This window comes from Lactuca saligna, chromosome 2 (genome assembly GCF_052625555.1).
Source record: "Lactuca saligna cultivar CGN05327 chromosome 2, ASM5262555v1, whole genome shotgun sequence".
NCBI classification, from domain to species: domain Eukaryota; kingdom Viridiplantae; phylum Streptophyta; class Magnoliopsida; order Asterales; family Asteraceae; genus Lactuca; species Lactuca saligna.
Window position 1 is genome coordinate 133656190 of NC_136418.1, and position 24147 is coordinate 133680336.

The 24147-nt window shown below is 34.3% G+C and overlaps 1 protein-coding gene across 1 annotated transcript; it reads left to right on the forward strand.

Moving 5' to 3' along the window:
• The first annotated feature begins 17044 nt into the window (after window positions 1-17044).
• On the forward strand, window positions 17045-18382 carry LOC145031680 (UDP-glycosyltransferase 91D1-like). Its single transcript, XM_078980284.1, has one exon. The coding sequence runs from the start codon at window positions 17045-17047 to the stop codon at window positions 18380-18382; it is 1338 nt and encodes a 445-aa protein (XP_078836410.1).
• Window positions 18383-24147: the final 5765 nt, after the last annotated feature.

The following is a 24147-nucleotide window of genomic DNA, read 5'->3' on the forward strand; positions in this document are numbered from 1 at the left end:
GGAGCTATGGGTTGTTGGTAGGAATTACGTCTGGAATCTGACACCCCATACATTCTGGACTAAAAAGTATATCTTGAATTGTACTTCGGAATGGCCGTATGTTTTGGAGGTCTATTCTAGAGAGCTAAAAATAGGGTATTTATGTGTTTTTGATCTATATATTTCCGCATATGCAATATATTTGTGTTTTTAATACCTTCATTACACGTTCCAGAATGAGTACGTATACGAGCTTTTTTCGAGTGCCAGTTTCTAGTGGAGGGAAATGATAGTGTATCGAATGATTTATGCAATATATTTGATACGTGTTTGGACCGCTCTAAAATATAACTAAAACGAATTGGATTTTTCACACCACAACTAATACAAATATGGAACTTGATACCACAAATGATATCAAATGGGTTTGAATATGCAACTGAATGACAAGAACAAAGTAACAAAGAACAAGGTAACCAAGGATAGTATGAAGATCAAACTAGACCTATAGCTTGAAATTCAGTGAAAAAAAGTTAATACCAATTAACTTGAGTACAAGATCAATATTCAGAGGCGCATCCTAAGAAGGATCAAAGTTTGAATTGTCGCAACAACTCGAAATGAATAACAGTTCAATTTTGACTATCTTCAAAATGTAATTCTTTCTTACAAATGTGAAGAAATGGCTACATATAGCCTTACAAAATAACGGTTAAAAACTCAAAAGACACTCTAATAACTATGCCAATTAAAGGATTATTAAAAGTTGAAATAAACACACCACTAATGACTACTAATGATTCATTTGTAACTCCCAATCCATAACTCTATCACACTAACGATTTATTTGTAACTCTCACTTCATAACTCCATCACACTAATGATTTATTTGTAACTCCCACTTCATAAATCCATCACATTAAACCATCCCCATTCACATCACCATATCACCATGCACACACATCTTTCCATATCACCTGTCCCTATCCATGTGGCAAGCACCAAATCATCACTACTAGTGTCCAAATCATCCATGCATGCATCAATATTGCTCCAGACTACACATGCTTTAGTGTAGATATAACCGATGATATCAAATTTGTCGGGTTAATTACGTTGGTTTCTTCCAAGTCCAGGTTACACACTAACTAAATACATCTATCTTTTCAATGTCGTGGATCAAATATAGTTATGCAGATTCTAGACGATAATGATGTTAGATATTTTGTTAGTTTTGTTAGTATTATTACTCCCAACACAATATAAGTTTTTGTTGTTAGTAATGTTATGGAAAGTGGTATTCATCAATTTGTCAGGGAAAATCGTGCTGGTGGAAATGGGTCTTCTGGTGCTGGAAGTAACAAAATGTGTAATTTATTACCTATGACAACAAACTATGTTCCTTCTTATAATGGTCGGGTAGATGGGGGTGATTATGGGTATAAAGGTAAGGTTGTTGTTGATGCTTCTCCTACAGGTGATGCTGATGAATCTGCAAATGATGAGGCAAAACTAATGATGTTGGTTGACGACGATAATATAATTCCATACGGAGAGCCAGTTGAACATTTTCAAAGTTACACTAAATTTAATGGGGATGATACTAAAGGTGAAGATGAGGAAACTGAGCCCTTACAACCCCGAAAATCACAACAGGAAAAAATTTCCTTTTTATTTTTCCAATTCTGAAGAAACACAAATCACCTATTGGGGTATGCCTGAACCTTTACCATTGCCCGAATTAGCTCAACAAAAATGTAAAGGTTCCACATCCCACAATTATACTTCCTTTGTGAAGTTATACCAACTCTTTAAAAGCAAAGAACAACTTAAGTTTAATTTAGGATTTAAATGTGTTACTGAAGGCTTCCAATATAAAGTGAAAAATCCATAAAAGACAAGTTTGAAGTTATTTGCTTTATGGATAATTGTGACAAGTTGATAAGGGAAACAAAACATAATAATACTGATACATTTCAAGTGGTTAAATTATCAGAGAAACACACTTTCTTAAACACACTGCTACGTCCCTATCACCAATACGCCAACAAAAAGGTATTATGTCACTTCTTGAAGGGCATATTATATAATAGTGCAGGTAATATGTTGTGGGGAAAAAAAACACCATCAACTTTAAATGAATGTTTTAGTGTAGATATTTCATACTTAGGCATGATGTTTGTAACGCCCGTAGATCCGGCAATAGGGGTCGAAAACGACTTTTCGACAAAAGATTATTAAGAATAAATAATCTCAACCAAGTTTTAGTATATCTTACAAGGTTTCTGTACATATAAAAAGCGTCGAAATCCGAGTTATAACGAAGACATTATGACCTGTCAAAGTTTCGCGACGGAACCGACACGATACCGGGAGGCGTAAATAGTGAATTTACGATATAGCGAGATTTAGCCTTAGCGATCTAAACAAAATTCGTAGTATATTTTAAACCGATAGTGTGCATAAAAAGAACATCCAAATCTGACTTCGTATAAGGAAGTTATAATTTTTCTAAGATTTAGCATAGCAATGCACAACCCGAAATCTGAATTTTAGATCGGTCGATTTTTAGCCAAAATAATCTGAACGATAAATGAAGATATCGTTAATAGGAGTTAAATGATAAAAAGAAAGTTGAAAACGGAGCTCGTATGCGAAAGATATAGACGAAGCTTAGTCCCTACTCTTTGAGCGTTGCGAATTTGATACAGTTTTGTAAATCTGAGATAGAATGAGAATTAGCCAACGAGGTCTAAATGAAAATTGAAGATCTCATTAATAGGAACTCAATGGTAAAAAGATAGACAAAAACGGAGCTCGTATGCAAAAGTTATGGACGAAGCTTAGTCTCTACTTTTCGAGCGCGACGAATTCGATACAGTTTTGTAAATCCGAGATAGAATGAGAATTAGCCAACGAGGTCTAAATGAAATTTGAAGATCTCATTAATAGGAACTCAACGGTAAAAAGATAGAAAAAAATGGAGCTCGTATGCAAAAGTTACGGACGAAGCTTGGAGACTACTTTACTATACAATTCCTATAAATAAGAGATGAACTCTTCATAATTTCCTCACACCTTCAAACCTTTCTTTCTCTCTCTAACTTCTCTCTAACCTCCCTAAACCCCTCCCAAGTCTAGGGAACCTCCCTATCACAAGAAGAAAGCCCCGAAGCGCCCGACGGCTCCGAGAAGAAAAGCTTTCGGCTCGGAAACGCTGCTCCAGCGAAGCCCAGTTTTTAATAAAAACCGTTGTAAGTGAGTTACGCCTATACTATATTTAATATAGCTTTTATTTAATTATAGTAACATTATTAGGACCTTAAAATAATTGTTTGGGCTATTATTATGAGTTATATTGAGTGTTATTTAATGCTTATATAATAGTAATAATAGCTAGACTATTAATTAGTCGCGATTAACGTTAAAACTAAACTCTAGTGGTATTAATACTAGGTTTTGGTCAAGGAAAAATTGTTTTAAGAAGTAAAGAAGTGTTGTCCGAGTGCCGAGTCACCACCTTACCAGGTGAGTGCATAGTTACTTTCAGCTTACACATAGATATGAAGTATTTTATATAAATTACGTGTTATGCATGCATATTACCTGAATACTTGTTATCTATGTTGGATGAACATTTTTATACATGTTTTCAATGATTTAAATTGTATATGTATTTTATATCTACGAAAATGTTGGGGTAAAACATGGGTAGATGTATTAGTTGTTGTGTGATAAAATGAAATAATGAGAGGCCTCGTTATAGATGTTATTGATGATCAGTCATCTAGCGGCGTATAGATGACGACCACTGATTATTCTAAACAGTCTAGTGGAACGCTAGCAGGCTCGCAACCTGTAGGTGTTTATTTGAACTATGTGTTTAATTGAACTGTGTGCTCACCAGATGTACTCCATCCCCCACATGGTTGCCTTAAGGACATTTGTTGTTGAGGAATCCCTTAGCAGTAGTGTCCATCCCGATGATCGTCCTTAGACTAGGTCCCTTGTGTTAGATGTCTTAGGGACGTAAAGTGAGTATAACAGGAATGGGTAATCGGGTTTATTTGGTTTGATAAAGTTAATAAACTTATTTATTGTGGGTTGAAAACCCTATGTGCTCACCAAGCTCCCAAGCCTGACCCACTCAGTTTCTTGTATTACAGGTAGTGGCGCATGAGCATAGATGTGATGTTTTGGACGAGGGATTACGGATATAGGCCTGTAGATATGAAATAATGTAGTAAGGCCTATGTTGTATTGTTTATACTTATGTACTGTATCGAACATGACATCCCGAGTCTTTTTAATGAAATACATTTCTAAGAAAATGCTTTTGATAAATCTTTATCATAATATTGTTTTGGGACAAATTCTGCAACTCTTTTATTAAAAGATTACTCTGATTTTGAAATAAAGTATAAACAAAATCGGTCTTTTCTGGCCGTGATTTTGGGGATGTCACAGTTGGTATCAGAGCATTAGTTTAAGCGAACTAGGAATTTGTAGGATTTCTAGACTTAAACTTAGGGGCTGTTTGGCAGGATTTGAATTTTTAAGATCTGAATTTTTAAGAGGTCTGAATTTATAAGAGGGTTTGAATTTTTAAGATCTGAATTTTAACATGCTGTTTGGTTGGAACATCTTAATTATTGTGCTGAATTATAAAAATGAGCATTTTACCCTTTTGTCTTAATTTTTACTGAATAATTATAAAAAACATACAAAATCAAAACTAACATAAACCAAAATTTATCTTCAACCATTTATAATGATTTTTTGAGATATATTTACAAAAATAACATCATTGTTTATATCCCAAGGATTTCAAAGTTAAAAAATAACATATTTGACATTGAATTATGAAACATAAATGACAAGGAACTTGCAACTGAACTATTGATGATTGATTTGTACTCCTTTACTTCTCCATCATTACATCAAACATGATAGCCTCTCAAAATTTTCTTTCAAACATTCCAACCTGTAATATCCAAATTCAACAAGGAAACAAATAATCTCAATAGCAAGTTATATAATCATTAACTTAGAGTTGAATGAATGATCTTTACATTTGTAGGTTTGGGTTGAAATTCAAGTGATTCCAAAAATCACTTTAAACATATATATAGAAATTGCATACCAAATCCATCACAACTTTTCAAAGTATGTTGCTAAAATCGAATAAATTGTCAAAAACTCCAATTGTATAAACTACTTTCAATTCACACACAGTTCATGCATAATTCCTAGATAATGATGCATCATCAATTATGTATCACCATATTTTTCAAACTCGTTTTTTCAAAGTTTTAGAGTTCAAATATACAGTTTCATTCACCAAACATATGTATTTGTGTGGTCTATTTTGGATTCACCATTCAAATTGGTTGTTTTATCATCTTCTATATTAAGATTTCAATCAATGTTTATATTTTGTAAAACCTTGATACTATTAATTAGAACCTCAATACAGACAATTTAAGACACAAATCTAGAAAGAAATACATGTATTGTATAAAGATCCAATACAAGATCGGGAATGAAATACAAAGAAAATCAAAATCAAGGACTGATAATCGAGTTCTAGGGCAAAAAAATCCATGTATTTCTAAGAATCGGTTTTTAGGGGGAAAAAGAACAAGCCATGAAAAAAAACTTACTTGCAATAGGAGGTTGTCGTTGTTGCGGTGCTAGCGGAAGCTGGTGGAGGCAGCGCAGGTTCTGGGGGCGAATTCAATTCTGGAGGGATGGTGCAGACAACTATAGATAGGAAAGGTAAGAGAAAAGGTGGGATGAAGGAGAAGGAGCAATCTTATCGGAGCCTACCTCCTAGAACTCAAAAACAAATCAATCATAAGTCTACATCGGGCGTTTACCATGAGGATCCGATCTTGAACTAATACCGGAACTTGAAGATTTCCAGAGAGGAACAGAACTCAAACCACCATGACCAGAGGGACCTGATGCGGAGAGATAAGAAAAGAGGTGGGATGAAAGAGAAGGAGCCGAGCGTTGGAAGTCGTGATGGGAGTCGATTTCAGGGAGGTCAACGACGGAGGAGGTGATTGGTGCTTGATATGGTCAAAGGTAGGAGGAGAGTCGGAGATGGAAGAGATGATCTGAAGGGGGGTGTTGTTTTGGAGGCGGGCATATCAACAATGCTGAGTGTAAAAGAGAGAAGGATGCGTGCTTTTTATTTTTCAGATGCAAGCCCAAGTCTGAAACTTTAAGAGGCTTTTGAAAGTTTAAGAGGCTTTAATTCATAGCCTACCAAACACTCTTAATCTGAATAATTAAGAGGTTGCCTCTTAATTTGTCAATTAAGAGGCTACCAAACAACCCCTTAGAATGCTAAGCGATGATTGTGAGGTGTGAGCACTAGCTTATTTTAGGAATTATGCCTAAAATGCTTTTATGTGCTAAATGCTTTGTGCCTGACATGCTATTATTTGTTCGGATCTATGGTCTGTTGTCGACCGGATTTGGAAACCTTATGTGTTTAGGATTCTAAGCGTTTAACTACGATATTAGAACTAGCATATAAACGTTTCGGAGTGATAAGGATGATTTAAACGTCAATCCTAAATAAAGATATAGGTTCACCTTATTCGGTGTATAAATCAAGATGGCAAGGACCCGTAGCAGAAACGTGAATGCAAATGGGAACCGAGATCAACCCCCAGTGATACAGCAAATACCAGTCGTAGTAGAAGCTGCACCCGAGCCAATCACGATGGCCGGAGTGCAAGCATTGATCCAGATGATGTTGGATCGTCAAATAGAGGAAACAAGGCGTTTACTTCAACAAGCTCGAGAGGAAATTACGATTCCTATTGAACAGCCCGAGCTGAATGATGGGCAATCTGAGGAAGGGACCGACAGCAGGACCGTTGGTTAAGCTAATCCCCCGGTGATTAGGATGAAAAATCATGCTGAAGGAGTCTAGAGGAATGGATGCAAGTAAAAATATTTTCTAACTTGCAAGCCATCGACTTTCACTAGGAAGGAAGATCTGATCGGGGTCATGGATTGGATCTCAGAGATGGAATTGGCCTTCATGACATGTGGTTGCAAAGGCAAGCTACAAACCACGTTTGTAGTCCATCAATTCAGAGGAGGCGCTGTTCGTTGGTGGAATACCCTAGGGAATACTTTGAGCCCCAATGAGCCCCTGCAACTGGCATGGGCAGAGTTTCTGGTGCAATTTAAATGAAAGTATTGCTCAGCTCAAAACTTACTCTAGCTAGAAAACCAGTTCCTGACCTTGAAGAAAGGAATCATGTCAATTGATGAATACACCAACAACTTCACAGAGAAGATGGAGTTCGCCTTGCATCTTGTTCCAGATGAGCTGACGAAAATTGACAAGTATGCAAAGGGACTTCCATGGGAGTACGCGCTGCCAATGCGTCAGGCACCTACTCTTGAGGCAGCTATCTGGGCTGCCAAGTCTGTGTAAGATATGATTAAGGGAAGAGCTACCAACAAGATTGAGGTTGGCGAAAAGAGGAAGTTTGAGGGGTCTACGAGGCCCAAAAAGAAGATCAAGCCTGGTTCAAAGCAGTTTAGCGGAGGAGGAAACAAAGCGAAATGGTGCGAGAAGTGCAAGAAGAATCACTTTGGGAAATGTAGCGAAGAAGTGACTTGCTACAAGTATGGGAAGACTGAACATTACGCCAACGAGTGCACCGCCAGCAAAAGGGTGTGTTATGAATGCCGTGAAGAAAGGGATGTTGCTAAGGATTGCCCGAAAAAGAAAGAGGCGGCAAGACCAAACATTCTGTCAAAACCAAAGGCAAGAGCATTCCATATGATCCTAGACGAAGCAGCTGACGATGCAAGGAATCAGGAGTGAGGATGGATACATGGAGATCAATTTATGAAGAAGCCATGTAGATAGTGTCATATGGTGTAGCCTATTAGAGGCATAATCTAGGGTGAACTTGAACACCCATAACCCATGTAATCGTTTCAAGGAATAATATAAAACCTACGTTTTGATATTTTATGTGTTAAGTTTCTATGTGATTTTCTTGTAAGGTGAATTGGAAAACTACGGGACAATACTTGGGACGAGTATGAGTAGTTGTGAAAGGTAGTAGAGGCCTATACTACCGGAAGCACATGACTCACACTTGGATCAGGGAAAGTCACAAGGTTACCAAGAAACTAGTAATTGATTTTGTTTTATTCAAGTATGTTGTTACCATTGTTTTCGTAATGGCTAAGAAGATTGTTGTTATCCCGACCCTAGTGGTCATATCACATTGAGTCTGACTACGATGAGTAGGTTACGTGGTTCAGAGAACCAAGTTTGATGTAGCGTCCGACTTAAACCAAACAATTGAAATCAAAGCGGTCAATAGAAGTATCACGCTTGTTGTTAAAGAAGTTGCTAGCTAGAAATACTACATGTTAAAATGTGATTATACCACATTAGACGATGAAGGAAGGCATATTCCATTCCGAAATTTGACTCTAAGAGACCTGAGTCTAAGCATTGCTACATACGATGATAGGTCATTAGAATATGACACATCGGTCAATTGTAGTAATCAAATTAACTTATCCTAAGTTTGTTAGGAAGAAGAAGGAGTCTCTAATAAATAATGAGGTTGTGACACGAAGGTCATGATTGAAAGTCTAACGAGCAGGTGCAAGACCGAGCATCGCCTGCAGTCAAGGAGTCCAAGAGTTAGATACTCGTTCGAAGCAACATAGAAGTTACAGTTATTACCTAGGATGAAGAGATAACGTATGGAGTCATTATACAATCCTGTTTCGTTGATGATTCTGGGACGTAATCATCCTAAGGGGGGGATAATTGTAACGTCCATAGATCCGGGCTAATCAATTTAGAGGCAATAGGGGTCGAAAACGACTTTTCTACAAAAGATTATTAAGAATAAATAATCTCAACCAAGTTTTAGTATATGTTACAAGGTTTTCGTACATATAAAGAGCATCGAAATCCGAGTTATAACGAAGAAGTTATGATCCGTCGAAGTTTCGCGACGGAACCGACACGATACCGGAAGGCGTAAATATAAAGAGCGTACATATAAAGAGCGTCGAAATCTGAGTTATAACGAAGAAGTTATGACCCGTCGAAGTTTCGCGACGGAACCGACACGATACCGGGAGGCGTAAATAGTGAATTTACGATAGAGCGAGATTTAGCCTTAGCGATCTAAACAAAATTCGTAGTATATGTTAAACCGATAGTGTGCATAAAAAGAACATCCAAATCTGACTTCGTATGAGGAAGTTATGATTTTTCTAAGATTTAGCATAGCAGTGCACAACTCGAAATCTAAATTTTAGATCGGTCAATTTTTAGCCAAAATAATCTAAATGATAAATGAAGATATCGTTAATAGGAGTTAAACGATAAAAAGACAGTCGAAAACGGAGCTCGTATGCGAAAGATATGGACGAAGCTTAGTCCCTACTCTTTGAGCGTTGCGAATTCGATACAGTTTTGTAAATCTGAGATAGAATGAGAATTAGCCAACGAGGTCTAAATGAAAGTTGAAGATCTCATTAATAGGAATTCAACGGTAAAAAGACAGACAAAAACGGAGCTCGTATGCAAAAGTTATGGACGAAGCTTAGTCTCTACTTTTCGAGCGCGGCGAATTCGATACAGTTTTGTAAATCCGAGATAGAATGAGAATTAGCCAACAAGGTCTAACTGAAATTTGAAGATCTCATTAATAGGAACTCAACGGTAAAAAGATAGACAAAAACGGAGCTCGTATGCAAAAGTTACGGACGAAGCTTGGAGACTACTTTACTATACAATTCCTATAAATAAGAGATGAACTCTTCATAATTTCCTCACACCTTCAAACCTTTCTTTCTCTCTCTAACTTCTCTCTAACCTCCCTAAACCCTTCCTAAGTCTAGGGAACCTCCCTATCACAAGAAGAAAGCCCCGAAGCGCCCGACGGCTCCGAGAAGAAAAGCTTTCGGCTCGGAAACGCTGCTCCAACGAAGCCCGGTTTTTAATAAAAACCGCTGTAAGTGAGTTACGCCTATACTATATTTAATATAGCTTTTATTTAATTATAGTAACATTATTAGGACCTTAAAATAATTGTTTGGGCTATTATTATGAGTTATATTGAGTGTTATTTAATGCTTATATAATAGTAATAATAGCTAGACTATTAATTAGTCGCGATTAACGTTAAAACTAAACTCTAGTGGTATTAATACTAGGTTTTGGTCAAGGAAAAATTGTTTTAAGAAGTAAAGAAGTGTTGTCAGAGTGCCGAGTCACCACCTTACCAGGTGAGTGCATAGTTACTTTCAGCTTACACATAGATATGAAGTATTTTATATAAATTACGTGTTATGCATGCATATTACCTGAATACTTGCTATCTATGCTGGATGAACATTTTTATACATGTTTTCAATGATTTAAATTGTATATGTATTTTATATCTACGAAAATGTTGGGGTAAAACATGGGTAGATGTATTAGTTGTTGTGTGATAAAATGAAATAATGAGAGGCCTCGTTATAGATGTTATTGATGATCAGTCATCTAGCGGCGTATAGATGACGACCACAGATTATTCTAGACAGTCTAGTGGAACGCTAGCAGGCTCGCAACCTGTAGGTGTTTATTTGAACTATGTGTTTAATTGAACTGTGTGCTCACCAGATGTACTCCATCCCCCACATGGTTGCCTTAAGGACATTTATTGTTGAGGAATCCCCTTAGCAGTAGTGTCCGTCCCGATGATCGTCCTTAGAGTAGGTCCCTTGTGTTAGATGTCTTAGGGACATAAAGTGAGGATAACGGGAATGGGTAATCGGGTTTATTTGGTTTGATAAAGTTAATAAACTTATTTATTGTGGGTTGAAAACCCTATGTGCTCACCAAGCTCCCAAGCCTGACCCACTCAGTTTCTTGTATTACAGGTAGTGGCGCATGAGCATAGATGTGATGTTTTGGACGAGGGATTACGGATATAGGCCTGTAGATATGAAATAATGTAGTAAGGCCTATGTTGTATTGTTTATACTTATGTACTGTATCGAACATGACATCCCGAATCTTTTTAAAGAAATACATTTCTAAGGAAATGCTTTTGATAAATCTTTATCATAATATTGTTTTGGTACAAATTCTGCAACTCTTTTATTAAAAGATTACTCTGATTTTGAAATAAAGTATAAACAAAACCGGTCTTTTCTGGCCGTGATTTTGGGGATGTCACAATGTTCTTAGCAGTAGGCATGTATGCTAATAACCAAATCCTCCCTATCTCATTTGGTTTTGGGAAAACTGAAAGTAAGGAATCATGGATATGGTTTTTATCAAGACTCAAAGAACGTATTGGGGACATGCCATCTTTGGCTATCATATCAGATAGAGCCAATTCAATTAAAATGGCTATTCATGTTTTGTTCTCGAATGCATATCACATACTTTGTTGTCGCCATTTATTGATGAATATGAGAGAAATGATCGATAAGAAAGAGGGAACAAATATTTTGTTTTGGAAGATTGCAAAAGCTTACCGACAGTCTGATTTCAAAGAAACATTGGATCTAGTTAACTTGGAGTCTCATTGCTGAAAGTGTGGGAAATTGCATTTTTCAGGTATACATTGTTCTCATGTAATGGATATATTCAAGGAATTGAGATATCAACACTACAGTACATGGGTGTGATTGTACTTCACAATTGAAACATATCGATTAATATATATAGGTTGTGTTTCCTGGTCCAGTCCCAACTGAATATGAAGTATCAGATGACTTAATGGTTGTATTTCCACCATTGATGGACAAACAACAATCTGGATGACCAGGAAACCATAACTGTATCCCATCCCAAAGCGTAGGTTCGGTTCAGAAAAAATGCAGTCGTTGCCAAAAGGACCGATCACACAAGCAAAAACAGTGACGCTCATTTCCCTACAAATTCAACAAAAATTGAATCTTCTAGTAAGACCAATTCAAGTGCCAAAAGTAATGTTAATTCTAAGAGATGATCTAATGTTAAAACTAGTAAAAAAAAGTAGTAAATAATATGATATTGTTGACCTTGAAAACCCATGATGATATTTGTATGAAATTAGAATATTTTACATTGTTCGGAAGCATAAACTTGTTTTTGCTACGTCATTATAAGGAATTTGTTTAAAACATAAACAAGAAAAAACCATAACTCAAACATTAGCATAATCTGCAGCATCTATCCATGAGACACTCTCAATCCACTATAAAGCAGCATACTCTTGCTGAGTAGGCTGCAACAATTCGTTGGGGGGCATTGCATAAAACAATATATATAAAGGTTAATCTTAAGTTATTTTCTCATAGCAACTTATAAGTTATAAGGTGAAATAAGCTACATACACCAGTAACATCAAGAATGTGTTCACACTCAGCAACGTGTAGACGTCTCATCCTAGGGTAGGCAATTGCCCGAGCGATAACACCCAGTCTAGGGGAACCAACTATAATATTGTTTAGAAATGTATCCATGATCTAAATCTACAAAATTAAGATGTCAAACAAATAACCAATTTAACAAAGTTAGAATACTTGTTGCTTCAAAACATATTAAACATAGTGGACATACCTTAAATGCAAATACAAAACCCTACAGAGTATATGTGTGTCTACTACTAACTCCTAGCGCATTGGGGTTCAAATGCTCCTCAATTTTGTCAAAAACAGTACGTAGTTGTCTCTAAGTGAAATGCCATATCACTCTACCCCATGGGTACATATGTCAATAATTACACTTAATAAGTATATGTATCATTTGATATAATGTGTGTAAAAATCTGTATACCTGTTAAACTTGTATAAATTAGAGATGATTGTCATATGTTCATCAGTAACCAACATTTGAGGGTATTCCCAAACAATCGTTGCTCTAGCATATACAATAGGGAGACTCTCACCGCATCTCTATTACTTAATTGATAAAGTACGTTATTGAAAACATGCATAAGGTCAACCAATCTCACCGAACGTGAAAGTGACACAAATGAAAACACGCATTGTTTGAACTCTATGAAACTATAACTTTCTGGGGGGGGGGGGGGGGGGGCACTCCCCGAACCGCAAGCCGGTGACCAAGTAGAATGCTTTTATATCAAAGAAAACTCGATTGTCGTCAACCAGGAATAGAAGCTCTTGTAGGTCAACTGGATCAAAAGTAGTAGATTCCTTGCACATAAGATATTGACAGAGTAAATGGTGACTCTCCACACCTATCTGCATGTTCATGTAATCACCAAGACATGTTTACCTAAATATGACCCAAAAAGCTTGTCAGTTTTGTAACCGAGCCATGATTTCACTCCCAAGTTAAGGTATGCAGGTTGTAGTAACAACCGTTTTGTATGTTTTGTCATGTTACAATCAAAAGAATAATTAATTAGGCATCTTTGTATGTATGTTCTAGAGGACGTTACTGAATAAACAATTCCGGACCAAAGCCGTGGAACACAAGTTCGGAGCAACAATCTGGAACGCAATTATGGACAAAATTCCGAATTGGATTCCAGAATGTTCCTCGTATTCCGGAGGAGTTTTTATTATTCCGCACATGTTTTTCGAATTTCAAACTTGTTCCGAAATAGTCAAAATGATGATTTTTGGTAAGAGTTTTTGATGTAGCATACATATATTCCTACATGTAATCTTATAATTGTCTTTAAACCAATAACACTCACAGGAAAAAATGATAATACCTATATAAGTGCATAAATTATACAGGTTTTAATCATATAATGTAAAATAAAGGTATATAATTATAAACATAATGAAAAGTTACATATAAAAAATGCATCTCATCATAGCTATCAGAAGACATTTCCAGTTTTAGTGGTGCCTGGAATGTTGTCTATAGGGTAATCCGAAATAATAAAGTTCGAAATGAAGTCCGAAACCAATTAAAATGGTATTTACAGGAGAGACCACATTGGTTAAATCCACTACCGATTCACCGAATACAAAATTAGGTCCGAAATGACCCATTCTCATTTAAAAAATTATTATTATTAAAATAACATTAAAAATAGTTAATTTACTCAATTTCCGATTCTTTAGCACTTAATCATTTATGTCCATTTATAAACAAAAATATCTAGATGTAAATGCAGTAACCGTAAAAGTTTAAGAATTTCTCCATTAATCTGAATTGTAATGGCCACCTAGTTGTAATTGCCACATATTAATTTTCCAAAATTCTCCAATTAATTAAACATGAATCTATAACTTCTCATAGAGAATTGTAGATCGAGTAAAGAAAGATTTAAATGTTAGTTATTTCTAAATATTACAAAGAAAATGTTTACAGTTCATATTAAAGATTATATATAGGAAAGTTACGTAAACCAAAGAAAATTATAAGAATCCAAAAAATTACAAATTTCTTCAAAGTTGAAATTAAACAGAGGGATAATTTTGAGAGAGAAAAAGAGATAAATCATAAATTCTTAAAACTTTATATATGGTTCATCTTTTATTGTGGACTACTTCTCAACAGTTAAGTTTCTTTTTCTTTTTTCTTTTCTTAAAGAATATTATTAAGAAAAACTAATTTAATAATTATGAACAAAATGTAGTGATAGAATATGTTTTTATAAGATCTATTTTCTATTTAATTTTTTTTTTTTGAAAGAATATCACAGAATCTTAAATATTACTAAAAGAGAAACTTTATGACATCATCTTAAATAATCTGGACCATTGATTGTATTTCAATCTTATTTTTTCCACCCTTAGATCAAATTGTTGACATCATCTTTCCCATATGGAATGTATTTAATTCCAATAAATGTTTTCCAATCATCAATCAATAATTTACCTTCATTGAAATGGAATGTATTTAATTCCAATAAAAGCTTTTCATATTTTACATCTTGAATTTTTAGTTATGAAGATTTTAATATGATCAATTTTAAAAATATATTACTAACAAATCATTTCAATCAAGGCCTTAATATCAACCATTAATACAAATCCGTTTATATTAGTAAACCAGTAATATAAATTTTTTTTTTTATTAGGAAATCATTAATACCGAAAAATCATATTCTAATTATCACATACATATACGATTCATCATTGAATCCGCGATTCACATTTATTTTCAATCGTTTCTTTTCTTCAAACATTCTCCTACAACATCGTTAATATTGCTTATAACTTCCATCATCATTCTCTGCTATCAACATTAGCTCTTGTGCGCTAGAATGTCAGTACCTTCTTTCGCTTTTTATATTTTTTTTCGATCATTTTTTGTTCCTATATCAAATGTATGTATTCATATATTTCGATTTTCTTTGTCACAAATTACATGAAATCAGTTAACTACTTTTCTGAAACTTTTCAAATAAACATGAAAAGGTATTAGGTACCTTTAACAAAACAAAAAATAACTATCCTGGTAACTGACATTAATTACGAAAATGTTACTTTTATATATTAGAGATGATTATGATTTTTTTTTTAATTTTTATGTCATAAGAATCTGGTTAATTTTGGCATGATTTTAAAATATCATTGAAATTATTATGTTTTTAGATATCATATCAACCTACTTTTTTATCTTCGTATAGTAACAATAAAATTTATTAATTTACACAACAAATATAGATATTTCTAATTTTGTAATATTATTATACCTTACAAAATACAACTCCTTCCAAAATAAATTTTCGTCAGTAATTTCATCCATAATTTCAACAAATTTAAATTTGTATTTTCTTTATATAATTTTTTTTTTAATGATCCTGATTTTTTTTTTCTCCAAAAGTATATCAAACATTTACGTTTTAGATAATGCTGCCCTATTATAATTATTATTTTCCAAAAGTATATCCGTTTAATGAGGAATTTGATATAATAAAGGAAGTGAATGTTAATTAAAATGAGATATATATTCCATAATTATTACATGAGTTTATTAAAAAAAATTAATATCAAGGTGTAAACATTAAACATTTTTAAAGTGAAATTTCAGAATACATACAAACGATAATGTTGTACAATGAAATATAAAATTGAATAGACTGAAAAAAAAAACACTATTAAAGCAGTCAATTTTGAAAATAACATAGTTATGAAAAATTATAAAGTAAGATTAAAATTATAAGATATTAGGAGATTTGTAAAAACTACATTTAGTAAAAGCGTTACGGTTATTAGAAAAAATAAGACCGTTAAGATTAGTGAAAATAGAATATATAAACTAAATTATCACAATAGTAATGAAATGTCATTATTTGATATTTCATATAATTGACAGATATATCAAAATAAATTGATATACTAAAATTATTCAAAGTTGCGTCAAAATTTTTGCGAACACTAAATAAATAAGAACAAACATAAAAACTAGCATTTATATTTATAATCAATTTAAAATAAATCAATCATGATTTAGAAAAGAATCTCCATTGATGATATACTAAAATTAAATCTATATAACATTTAACACTTTATAAATTATATTACATAACTTTATTTGAATAAATAAAATAGTTGTTAATATTTAATGCAATAGAAAAAATGGTATATTGATTGTCAATATATGTTTAAATTAGGTAACATTATTATGCAATGAACGTCTAATTAAATTGCTTATAAATATATAAATATCATAACTATATAAGACGATGAAAATCGTTCAACTAATAAAACAAAAAATGATGTCTACAAAGAGATCTTTCAATGATTATATATATTTATCGTTTTCAATGTATTTTCTACATATTTCAATAATACCAATAACCATATATTTTTTTTATAATCATTATACAATATCTATAAACGATTATATGTTTTTTTATGCGTTTCCCGCGTTTAACGCGGGCTATAATCTAGTATGTTTTCATAGGATTGATACTAAATGAGAGTATGTTATTTGTTGGAATACTAAAAATGGATGATTAATTAATTGGATAACTAATGGAAAATGGTAACTGCCGATTTAATATGTTGATCTTCTGAAATTAATAAATTCAAACGAAGGCACGCCGATGATCGGATCACCATTATCATCTACATTTTACCGGCAATGCCTACCACTGACTCCGACGGCAGTAAGCAGCAGCTTCATGTGGTGATGTTCCCATGGCTTGCTTTCGGTCACATCATCCCTTTCCTTGAACTTTCTAAATCAATAGCCCAAAAAGGTCACAAAGTCTCTTTTCTTTCCACAATTCGAAACATCCAACGTCTCCCTTCCCACCTCTCGCCACTTCTAAATCTTGTTCCACTCACTCTTCCACGTCTTCACCAGCTGCCACAGGATGCAGAAGCCACCATGGATGTCCGCACTGAAGATATTCAATACCTCAAGAAGGCCTTCGATGGTCTTCAGCTAGAAGTCACTCGGTTTCTTGAGTCAGAGTCCCCAGACTGGATTATTTATGATTTTGCTCCCTACTGGTTGCCGAAGATCGCTGCTAGCCTCGGCATCTCGCGAGCCTTCTTCTCCATATTCAAGGCATGGTTCATCGCTTTTTTAGCAGAGTCACCGGAGGACATGATAAACGGCTCCGATGATCGGACGTCGGTTGAGGATTTCCTGGTGCCACCCAAGTGGCTTCCGTTTCCTTCGACAATATGCTACCGGAGGCATGAAGCTAACTGGATGATGGGTGTTTGTTCTCCTAATGCTTCTGGGGTTTCAGATGCTTATCGTAGCGGTATGATTTTGAAGGGTTCTAACTGTTTGTTTATAAGACATTCCTACGATTTTGAACCCCAATGGTTAACCGTTGTAGAAGAGCTGCACCACCTCCCGGTGGTTCCAGTAGGCCTAATGCCACCGGCCACAGCGGTGGAGGTAGAAAACGGGAAAGATGACACGTGGCTAACAATCAAGAACTGGCTCGATGGTCAACAAAAGGTTCATGTGGTGTACGTGGCATTAGGCAGTGAGGTTATGCTGAGCAAAACTGATGTGAGTGAGTTAGCCCTTGGCCTCGAGCTCTCTGGATTGCCATTCTTTTGGGCTTTCAGAAAACCGGCGGGTTCCACCGAGTCAGACTCGGTTGAATTGCCAGACGGGTTCTTGGAGCGAATCCGGAACCGTGGGATGGTGTGGACGAGTTGGGTACCTCAGTTACAGATACTGAGTCATGACTCGGTGGGTGGTTTCTTGACTCACTGTGGTTGGGGCTCGATTGTGGAAGGGCTAATGTTTGGTCATCCTCTAATAATGCTTCTGTTTTTGGTGGACCAAGGGCTGAATGCCCGAGCATTGGTCGACAAAAATGTAGGAATTGAAGTGCCAAGAAATGAGGAAGATGGGTCCTTCACCAAGAACTCGGTGGCCGACTCACTGAGTTTGGTAGTGGTTGAAGATGAAGGAAAGATCTACAAGGAGAATGCCATGGCTTTGAGCTGAATATTTGGTGACATGAAGCTACAACAGAAGTATACAGACGACTTTATAGAATATTTGGAAAAACATAGGTACAACCCTTGATTAAAAGGTTGTTACTTGTTAAGGTTTGTTTAAATGGCAGAATAAATGAAGATAACATGGGTTGTTACGTTTGTTTATGTGATTGCATTGATAAGAACCATGATGAGCCATTGAAGTATTAATTTGGTACTTGGACATAATAAGATGTTTTATTCAAGCATTATATCTTTTTCATTTTTTCGGTGTATCCATAACTTACACATAGAAGTATTTAAAATTTGTTCGTTTGTCATACGTGCTTTCTCTTTGTAGAGATAAAATGAAAAGTTCTCTACACAAATTTTATAAGTGAAACTTTGGGAAAAAGAATAAAACTTTCGGGATGCTAATTTGATTTACTATCACAACTGATGATCAAATTAGTTTATCGACCGAACCAAGAAGTGAACAGAACTATTTGATTCATGATGGTCATATTGTCATCATGGTAAGGCCTAGGTAAGACCATGGTAGTGCCATGAATCCATGATGACATATTATAGTCTTGCACGAACAACATTAAACTAAAACATTATAGCATAAATACAGATTGAGAACAATAAGATAACATAATTCATCAATAAAATTAAGTCAAGATTTTTACTTCGTTTAGTTAGAATTAGTGAAACTTTACTCTACATCCATGATGGCACGTATGTTATTACTTTTTATCTTGGCCATCTATACATACAATCGTTAAATTTCTCTTAGTTGAGGGTGTGTTAATTCAACTCAGAGAATCCATAATAATAGTTTTTTAAGAGATAATAGTTTTTTAAGAGCTAATTGGTTTCTGATTGCTTGTAAATTTACAAGCTTTTGCAGTTTTTCAATAATTGTGGTGGAACCATATGTTGGGTTTGGTGGCTATATCAGTTTTCATTAATTGTGGTAGGGACAATGTTGGGTTTGGGCTTCACTCCTAGTTAGTTTGAAACTTTAATAAGCCTTTTTGTTTCTTTTTGTTAAGTGTCTGGATTCTGGACTTTATTGAACATGGGATCAAATTTGTTGCAAGACCCTCTAGCACCAAATTGTTAGTGGATGTATGTATAATGTTTGTATAGGCTTTCGAGCCTTTGTATTTATTTATGTATTTGACTTGTTCCATAGAAAAACTAGATCGGTTACATGATCAATAATTTCAGTGACAATTTTAATCCTACCCGAGGTGACCGACGGAAGCACGGTCGGGGAAGTGACCATCAATAGCAGGACTGTCACATGCCATTGTTCGACAACACACCACTCCAGGGTTGGACAGACCTTGTCGTACTCTATGGGCTCCTCCCACTTATTGGATGTATTCATACGACGCACTGACTTGACCCACTTCGTCACAACAATATTGGGTTGTCCAGCCACTTCAACCACCTTCTACTCAGGTTATCGGCAGAAGCGTTGGGCTATCCAGTATTAGCAACATACCCAACAACCTGTTGTCTTTTATTCCCCTGGACCACACCAACTTCCAACATATCAGGTGTGGGTCATTCTACATTGCTTTTGTAAGAATTTTAAGCATTAAACCTTCAAGAGCCAACCAAGGATTGCTTTGACAAAGGAGTAACCAACCATCTATCCTCGGATACAGTAACTTATAAACCATTTTTAATAAACGTTATTGTTTTGGTCAAAATTTGATAAACTGATATTGTAACAAAATTAATAAGTGTGATGTGATGTTTACAATAAAAATATTTAACTTTAAAGTGCTTAAGATCATGAAATATGCCAAAGATCCTGGTCGTACCCAAGATCGTGGGAGGAAAACAATAATGTTCGAAAAGTTTCTTTGATAATTTTGACTTGTCTTGAAAAGTAAATATTTGTATTCATAGTAACTGAGACAAAAATACTCTTAAAGTTGTATAATTGGCGAATTTAGAGAATAAATATTAAGATACTAGGTTATAACCCGTGGAATCCACGGTTGACAAAGTAAAATAACATATAACATATAAAGAATAAAAATAATAATCATTAATCATAGATTTGCATGTATTTATTTTTATACAATGTAAAATAACAGGCAGAGTAACGTAACAATCACAGTTAAACATGGTAATACAATGGTATTTATGGAAGACTTTCAAAAGTACAATGCCAAAATTGAAAAAGAAATAGAAATGCTAATCATTTATATATGAAGTATGTTGTTATTGTCAACCAGTAACAAAAGAAAAAGAAAAAAATATTAAAATGCATTACTCATTAAAGCATTGTAGTATTTTATAGACAATCTTATCTTCTAAGATGTATTATTTTGAATTTTTTGAGTATTATCCTTTTCTTTCAAATAAAAATGTTATATGATTTCCAAATAAAGAAATCTTAATTCATTGTAATCCAAATAAATTGTCACGATAAACAAATGGTTTAAATTGTTGAATTAGCATTATAATACTCTAATTATTTAGGTAGGTATTTTAAAATTAACTTAATATAACATATTTATATAATTCTAAATCGTTCATTAAACTAATAATGGTTAAATTTATTTAAGTAAAGTTAGATTCAAATTATGTATTAAAGTAACTTTAAGTTTAACCAAACTCAAGTAATTGGTTACACTACCACAAACATTTTCATCAAATAACAACTATATACGTACCCTTCCTCACCGCTAAGCATCTTGAATCTGTTTTGTTCGTACATTAACTTTAGGTGGTGTTTTCTTAACCCTGATCTAAATACTTATTGTAATAACTTAAGTGATACATAAACGAAAAACTAAATGATAAATAATACACATTAATAGACCACAAGCTCTTATATAAAAACTTACTGTGATAACTTAAACGTTTTAGAAACATAAGTAATAACAGAAAAAGCATGTAGCGTATGAAGGAAACACTATTTAATTCTTTTCTCAAATCAATGACAGTCACTAAAAAATATGCAGTATGCTTTAAAACCATAAAATAAACAGATGGTTATTTTATGAACATGAACAAAGAATGTTGCATTCTAGAAAGAAAATGATAGATCTGCATCTACCTACAGAGGAGGCTCTATAATTCTTTGCATGAATTTTTTGAATTGCTCCTTCGTGCATGCTGCTTCCAAAAAAATGAGCAAAATAGTTAGCCATGCTTCATAAAAATATAAAATTTAGAAATAAATGGCTATAGAAACTACACATATATCATATAAACAATAACTTTTACCCGGAATTAAGCTTCGGTCTTGAGCCATCAATTAATAACACCTCTTGAACACCTCCCTCAAGAACATCAACTCATTACACCAAATCTCACAAAACCCATTTTGCAAAATATGAAACTGTGGAATTCTCAGTTTGTATAAGATTGATAGAAGAAAACGTCGCTGGTAAACCATGGTTGATGTCGTAACAAATGATTTACAAAATCATGTGTGCAATAACCTAAGATCTAGCTGCAGAAAAGTCATGGTAATGAAAGATGTCATTTTCCAGAAAAAAAAAATTTATACCTACAATTTAAAGATAGTAGTATGTACTTAATAAAATAAAATAAAAACTCTTCAAACTATCCTTCGAGAAAGGAGAATGTGAAGACCTAGGAGAAGAAATAAAAATTAGGTTTCCTTGGGCCAACATTGTTAATGTTGTTCTCACTCATATTACCCTATGAGCTCCTTATTCGCAAATGCCAAAAATGAAAATAGAGAAAGATCGTGGCAGAGGTTGTGCGGCATTAATGGGGCTGGTGGTAATTTAGGGTTTGTCTAGTGAAATGAGGAGAGTGTAGAAGATAAACAAAATCTGAAGAAAAAAAAATATAACGGTGACACAATATACGGAGAAAAGGAAGGTAACTGTGTTCCTGATTTTAAGGGATTTGGTGTAATCAATAAAATCAAAAACAAAAAAAAAACCTAATGAAATCGAAAAACATTGAGCGGGAAACACAATAGTAAATTGTTTGATAGAGTGCCATGTGGCAAAACCTTGGTCTAAAAGGGGGACATGTGGCATCCAAAAGAGTCTTTTATTAAGAATAGATTCAAAAAGGTGTCAAGATACTAGAGAATATCTCGGTTGTTTTAGTAAGACTGGGACAATATAACCAAATATACGATCAATCAAGTTTGTGAAAATGTTGTAATCAAGGTTCTAAAAAGCTCGACATGGCTCTGTCATTGCACGGCATGGCTCCAATGTGTGTACATGCCGCCAAGCTTTACCAAAACACCGCATTTACTCATATATGTGTATAAAAATAAATAATAGTTGAAAATACATATAAAAAATATTAATTATATACAAATTTTCTGCCTTATATCACGCTTTAAAAACGACATGGCTCGCAAAGGCTCAAAAAATCTTGAGGCTTGATATTACCGTCAAGTCACGCCTTACGTTTTTAGAACATTGGTTGTAATCGATCAAGTATCAGTAAATAAATAAAAATAAGTACCAAAACATATAAATGTACGAGGAAAACCCTTAATCCTCTTGATTCTCCAACATAATACATCGAGAGTTGTTAAAACCACTTGCCTTAAAATTTAAAGTAATAAAAATGTGATTATAAATGCTAGTTGATCGTGTTCTCGATGTTAAAGAACTCAAGTGTCGAGAGGGAGGGAGATGGTGAGAGTATATGTGTGAGTATGAGTTGATCACTTGGTCTTATTTATACAAAAGACTATAACAAACATTCCCAAATTCTAAAGATCCTCCTTGATCCATGATTGAATCGACATTCACGAACAACTTCAACGTTCATTAAGCTTTGACCACGTGCTTTTGACCTGGTCTATCCCTTTCTAGTTATGTGATACCTGCATAAGACATTACAAGAAATACGAAGGTTGTCCCAAGATATTAACTAAACATATGATCTTGGGCTACCCGGTATGTTAGTATAATTTCAGGATGTTGAAAATATAAGTATTGTTTTTGTACCCATAACAATTGTCCTCATAAATCTTCAATTGCAGGATCCTAGAAGTTGGAGATTTCTAACTTGAGTCGTTTGTGCTAAAGAGATGGGATGCATGTTCGATTTTTGTGACAACTGATAAAATTTAGTCATCATTCATTGGAAAAAATCACAGCAAACACACAATGTAATAGACTTAATGTGATATATTCCACTCTTTTAATGCAATTAAATTTTTTATCTTTAAATGAATTCAGAATACCATTCAAGTCTTCTATAGATATAGAACTTTGTCAAACAACACTATTCACTATCCATAAGTAACAAATTAATACATTGAGAACAATATTTATATGTTAGGTATTATTTGTTAGAAATAGGGGATGAACAGATTGCTTGGATTCTCTGAAAGTCGTGATTCATTATCAAATTGAAGTATTTCGATGGTACAAAACGAATACTCAATTGGATGAAATTCAGAGATATGAAATCAGAGAATGTATGTGAAATGTTCTTCAAGAAGTGTCCCAGAAAAATGACCAAAAACCGCTATATGATTCATGTCTGAAAACTGTCACAAGATAGTTACAAACTGTCATCAAAACTGCCAAACTTGTCATAAAAAAAATCTTAGGGAAAATGGTCAATTTTCTAAAATCAGATTTTTGATGCATTTTTTTAATATAGCAACATAACCCAAAACCAACCAGGGGCTCTGCCCCTTGGACCCCACTCTGCCCCCGGACCCCCGTTCTTTTAGGCTCTTCGCCCCTAAATAACAGTGTACTTTGAATCTTGAAAACTTGAACAAGTGTGCACTCCTACACCATCCTA